Source organism: Abrus precatorius, unplaced genomic scaffold (genome assembly GCF_003935025.1).
Source record: "Abrus precatorius isolate BTA unplaced genomic scaffold, Abrus_2018 Scaffold153, whole genome shotgun sequence".
In the NCBI taxonomy this organism is placed as follows: domain Eukaryota; kingdom Viridiplantae; phylum Streptophyta; class Magnoliopsida; order Fabales; family Fabaceae; genus Abrus; species Abrus precatorius.
The window spans coordinates 186,214-192,310 of NW_020874351.1; the positions used below are offsets into that span (position 1 = coordinate 186,214).

Genomic DNA, 6,097 nt, shown 5'->3' on the forward strand with positions numbered 1-6,097 from the left:
AGGAAAAAAACAACTGATCCTTAAAAATTAATAGTAATTGCAATCATTATGGTGCACAATGAAAAATAAAACATCATAAGCTTAATAGCAAAAATATTTAAATGAAATAGTTTTATAAACATGACTTTAAATCAATGATACTTTCTCCCTTTATATCTTTTCTCCCTTTACAGGAATCAAATCTCTACTTTACAAACATTGTTTAGTGACCATAAATGGACTTAGAGAATGCAAAACAAAATTCCACTGATATACACAACTTCGACTTATAAATGGCAAATAGATATCCCTATTATTATACATTAAATGATCTGCCTTAAGGTACAATTTTCCTATAAAAAGGGTCTTATCTTGGCATTAAGCTAGTTTTATTTTCAATTGATCTGTTATTAACTTGATCCAAATGCTCAAGGGAACGATCGTCAATAGAATTGTAAAACTATCTTATTATGTTCAATACAAAGTAGCCAACACAGAAGAAGCAAGCTTCAATTCATTGATGTAACGTTAGTGGTCTTTGACCAAATAAACAATCCTTGCACAGTCATTTACGATAGAAGTGAAGATAAACAAAACCTCTTTCCCCTCCCCCCTTTTCACCCACTTCTCCCAAAACAAAAGAACTGCTGCTGCTGAGAATTCATACTTCAAATCACAACCTAGCGTAGCATTTTGGCAGCACATATTACTGGCCCAAGATATCTGATACTGACTTGTTCAAGATTTGAAAAAGCTCTTGCCTGTATCAAGAAAATTCAAAGAGAAGTTGCTTGCAAATTGAGTGCAATAGAAGCTAACCTTTGTTAACGGGATTTCTCTAGAAAAGTACCAATGAATAATATTACTCATGAATATAAGTTTCATTATTTACATGAAGTTAATCTCTTTATTAAGTAGTTAATCATTACCCACTTTATAAGAGGATTTAATCAATCCAGTGGTTAATGAGTAATGCTGTAAATGTAACCATCCACTATAAACTTTCTCTTTCTTTCCTCCAATTATGAAACAGAAGGTCTTAACAGAATAATGTTATGATGTAATTAATATAAAACAAACTAACGGAAATCAGAATAAAGGTGACTAGAATGTTTACCTGTCAGGCTTGAATATGAGATAGCGATAGGTAAACCACTGAATAGAAAGAGAAGTTTAAATTACTTGCAAAATTTAAATAAAGAATTAAGATTAAATAGAAACGCATTGAAAAAATAATCTTTTTTTTTTGCAGCTTTTATAGTTTCCTTTTGTTAAAAAAAACAAGATTATGTCCAAAAATTTAAGCTAAACCAAACATGGTAATTACAAGTTTTCACAGCCACGGCAACTATGTAGCACAGCACTTACCAAAGAGAAAAATATTCCAATTAATTCCATCGCATTTGGGATAAGTGGCAATTTGTCAATGGCCTACATACAAAAATGACAAAAACAAAATCACAATGGTGCAAGCATTGCATTGGGATAAAATTTAACTCTCGTTTTTCATGGTGAAAGTATGTACAGATTCAATGACCAAACCAAGAGAGCAAGAAGGAATGTCATTGTGAAGCAATTTAAACTTAAAAGAGATTTCTAAATCCTTAATAAATAAAAACAACCATTTGTTTAGGGACTAAAACGTGATAGCCCAAATGGATATGTGCTTATAGGTATCCCATCTATTCAAAATTTTCTAGTGGTGATCATATCAGCCCATATGTCAATACGTTCGCTAAAATTCTACAATAACATATTCAATTTCCAAAACACACTGAAAATGGTGAAGATTACCGCAATCAAATTTGTCGATGCCCAAAGTGCTGCTATGGCTGCAAATCCCAAACCAATTAGTCCTAGTCGATCTTCAGGCTGATCCCACTGTTTTAAAATCAACATACAAAACACAAACAGCAATTTAGGTATATGGTACCTTTTCTGTCTCTTTGAAAGAAAGATAAGAAGAATGTGAATGGGAGGAGAGGAGAAACTCACAACATTCTGCACAGACTTAAAAATAGTAAGGCTAGTTGAAGATTCAGAACTTTCTCCAGAAGCCTTCACAACAAAAGCAAAACGATTCTGTCTCCCTGTGTAGCATTCAAATTGAAAATCAAGAATCAGGAACATAAGAGATACAAACACTTCGAACACGCATCAGCCAAAGTTGTATGTACTAAAATCAACAGCTATAAGGACCTGGACATAGTCACATTTATTCCATAGAACAGCAAACCAATGAAGTTCAAATACAAAACCACACACATGATACAACAATGATTTTCATAATTGGATCCAACCAAATGCAAAATGCTCAAAAATTTTGCATAGTACCAGAGTGCATGTATCATGCCAAAAAGCCTTGAACAACTTACAACAAGACCTTCTGTTAATTCTTAATTTCTAACTAAAGCCAGACAATTACCAAATTCCATGCTGATGATTTTAAAGTTCAACTTTTCTAATAATAATACCATTTGATCACAAGAACTACACAGCAAGACAGAGGATAACCTAACTCTTTCTTCCTCTTTGGGTACCTATGTCATAATAAAAATTTTCACTTTGAAACTGAACCAGCGGTTCAGCATCTCCGAGATTACTACTCACTTTGACTTAAACTAACTACACTTGACTTGAAAAAATAAATTTAAAAAACACTACGAAGTCAAAACCATTGTTTATGAGAACCTTTCATTTCATTTCAATTTTGAAAGGAACCAGAATAAAAGAAAAAGAAAGGGGTTACCTGGAAGAAGAGAAACAGGGAAAGTTTGGAAGTTCCCTGGATGTGAATTTTTACCATGGAATAGCAACGGTGGCGGCAAGCTTGCAACAATGGAAGCCATTTGCATTACAATTGCACCCTTAAAGGAAAAGTTATAACAGAAATAATAATTGAAATAAAAATAATAAATTTGGGATCAGGTTTTCTCCAATGACAATCAAATGACAGAAATCAAAAGGTGAAGATTATAAAACCTGGGCAGAAAAAATAAGTTTACCTTGTAATTACTCTACTGCTGCAAAGGATGAGTGAGACATACACAGCCATACAGCTTTCAAGTGCAAGGAGTGTGAACCACAAAAAATAAAATAATTAAAGCAAATGTTAAAAAAACATTAATATTTATCGTTCATATAATAATAAAAAAACTATTTCAGATTAAGATGGTTCAATCAATAAATTTTTTTTTTTAACTTTGATATTTTTTAATACACTTTCTAACACATTTTTTATTATTAACTAAAATTTATTAAAAATATGAAAAATATTATTTTAAAAATAAAAATGAGTGAGATACACATTATTTTTACAATACATACATCACCTAGCAAGTAGTTTTTTTTTTTTTTTTCATCTAGTGATTTTCCTTCCAGGGTTTTTGTTTTTGTGGAGGTAGTAATTCTTAATGTGGGACCAACAACGAATGAAGGACAGATTGTGGTGCCAGCCCAGCCCAAAAAAAAAGTTAGCAATGTTTGAATGGGGTAAGTTGACCAAAAAACAAAATTGGGCCAGTGAAATAGAATCATGCCATTCCAAAGTGAGTTTTGGAGTGGCGGTTGTCTCTCACTCTTTCCTTATCATTAGTTTCAAATTCCAGAAGTCCTACAAAATCCAATTAAGAAGATGACATGAAGAGTAAGAAGAATGACATGGGTTTGCAAAATATATATAAACAATTTTTTCACATTGATAATGTATTTAATTATAATGAATTTTCTAATTTTTATAAAAAATTTATCCTATTTAATGTTGAATAGGTTAAGAAAATCATTTTTAATTAAGATTATAATGTTTTAAATAATTTATTATAATTTTAAATATAATTTTTATCAAAATAAAGTTTTAATTTTGACTTCCTTATACTTTTGATCTTTATATTTTAATATAAGTGTGAATTTAGTTCTCTTAATTTTAATTACTCATATTTAGTTATTTTAATTTTTTAAATAATTAAATTAAGTTCGTCAGTTCAAAATTATATTTAATAATTAATAAAAATGTCATAAAAATATGTTATTTTATTGATTTACACCGATAAATAAAGAAGAAATGTATAAAATATTTAAATAAAAATGTAAAATATAACAAAAGTCTTAATTTTTAGACAAAAAAACTTAAGTTAAGTAGTTTAAAAAAATTAAAATTTGAAAAATTAAAATTAAAAAACTAATATAATAGATACTTAAAATATAAAGACTAAAGGTGTAATTAAATCTAAAATTTTATACACGAATTGAAAAATAATATTTTAAACTTCATTAAAAATATTATTTAACTTTTAAGTATGTTATTCGTTTATATTAATCAATATCTTACTTATTGATAACATACACCCAATCCACCGGTTAGTATGATATTATCCGCTTTGGGGGTTAACTCCTTACAGATTTATTTCTCTCAGATATGACACACTAAAAAAAGGCCTCATGCTATAAAGAAGGACGCCACAACTATTTAAAGACTAATAAGTCACTCTCCCAACCAATGTGAGACTCATCACTTATTTATCATCTTCTACTGAATAAATATTAATTATTTATAGTAAAATTCTAAAAAAATATTAATTATTTGTTAGTTTTGTAAATAAAAATAAATAAAGTGCTAAAACACTAAAGCTAAAATCGGAAAAATATCAACATTTTAATTTCATTATTAATCGTCTTATGGTACATTAAATGGTCTGCACTAAAATGTAAAATTTTGTCATATTTCTTTTGGAGACACGTTGGCATTTTTAATATGAGCAAATGTTTGTTTTAACCCAGACTTATTAATTTTATTAACATTAGTCTTAAGAGTTCATTTATTCAAATATAATCAACTTTATTTAAAGAAATTTACATAAAAATACAATGAATATAGTTTTAATAAAAGTTCACTTTTTTAAATATTTTAACTTAATTTCTTAAACTACTTTCAACACTTTTTACAAACTATGTGTGAAATTGAAGATAAAGTTCTGTATTTAGGTTTAGGTGGAAGAAAAACTTTCACCCAATCTATAGAATTAGCGGCCATAATCTAAATTTAAGTAAATTCAACTATAGTTTTTGTTAACTTCAACTTGAGTTTGAACATTTATAAATAAATAAAAATATATTTATTAAATTAAAGTTATAAAATTATAATAAACTTGTTATTTAATAAGACTTTATTATTATTAATTATTTATTAGAAGGTAACAAAACTTTGATCTTCGCTTAACGATGTGATATCTTTTTGTAACAGTACATTATCTCATGGAGTTTGTCACACAGTGCTTGAAAATCCCATTTAGTTTTGTCCTCTTTTGCTGCAGTCTCTTCTTTCCCCGTACATCCCACAATGTCTGAAAAATGTCCATATCAGCAACTAGCTACCTCTCTCTCTCTCTCTCTCTCTCTCTCTCTCTCTCTATATATATATATATATATATATATAAGTTGATTTGAAGTCCCCATTAGTCGAAATATATCTTTTAGTATGTGCTTATATCACCAACCCATTTGCATGAAAGAATGAAAGTGTCTGAATGCTTTGAATTCTGTGATTTTAATATCTAAAAATTAATACAGTTTGTAATATTATATATAATTGTTTTTACATTTTTTTATAATTTTATGCAGAGACATTTTAACAACACTCACTACAAGTAATTGAAACATCAAAAGGTGTATATCTCATTTTAATGGTACAAATCAATCTTCAAGTCTCTAAAATACTGTACTTGATGATTTCATTGTGAAATGATTCAATCTTATTATAAATTATGCATGTTGGACGACACTCTTTGGTTTGGTGTTAAGTGGTTTTATTCTTTTAAACGTTTTTCATTTTTTTATTACACACTTTATTTTATATTTCATTATTTTCCTTTTAATTGGAAAAAAACAACTGAACAGAATTTAAAATACATAATTTCTCTTCGGGTCTATTCACTCTTCAGAGTTAATTGTCTAATAGAGTTCGGCGAAGAGGTTTGGATTATACACTTTATATTTTACAATTGATTATGGCTGTTTTCGAATATATTAATTAAATATTATTAAAAGTATATTTTCTAATTAATATTTTAAAAACATTAGTTAGCATTTATCGTTATTTATTATACACAGTGTCTAAAGTAAA

General features: G+C 28.2%; 1 protein-coding gene across 2 annotated transcripts; it reads right to left on the bottom strand.

Annotated features, from left to right (window-relative positions):
* Window positions 1-236: 236 nt before the first annotated feature.
* On the bottom strand, window positions 237-3,013 carry LOC113857132 (protein CURVATURE THYLAKOID 1C, chloroplastic). Of its 2 annotated transcripts, XM_027488888.1 has the most exons (7): window positions 2,985-3,013; window positions 2,729-2,846; window positions 1,975-2,069; window positions 1,774-1,860; window positions 1,348-1,410; window positions 1,097-1,134; window positions 237-740 (listed from the first exon to the last, which is right to left on the bottom strand). In XM_027488888.1, the coding sequence occupies exons 2-7, from the start codon at window positions 2,832-2,834 to the stop codon at window positions 686-688; spliced, it is 444 nt and encodes a 147-aa protein (XP_027344689.1). In that variant the 5' UTR covers window positions 2,835-2,846; window positions 2,985-3,013; the 3' UTR covers window positions 237-685. The 2 variants fall into 2 exon arrangements, with proteins under 2 accessions (XP_027344689.1, XP_027344688.1); XM_027488887.1 differs by having other exon boundaries at window positions 2,729-2,994.
* Between the last annotated feature and the right edge of the window lie 3,084 nt (window positions 3,014-6,097).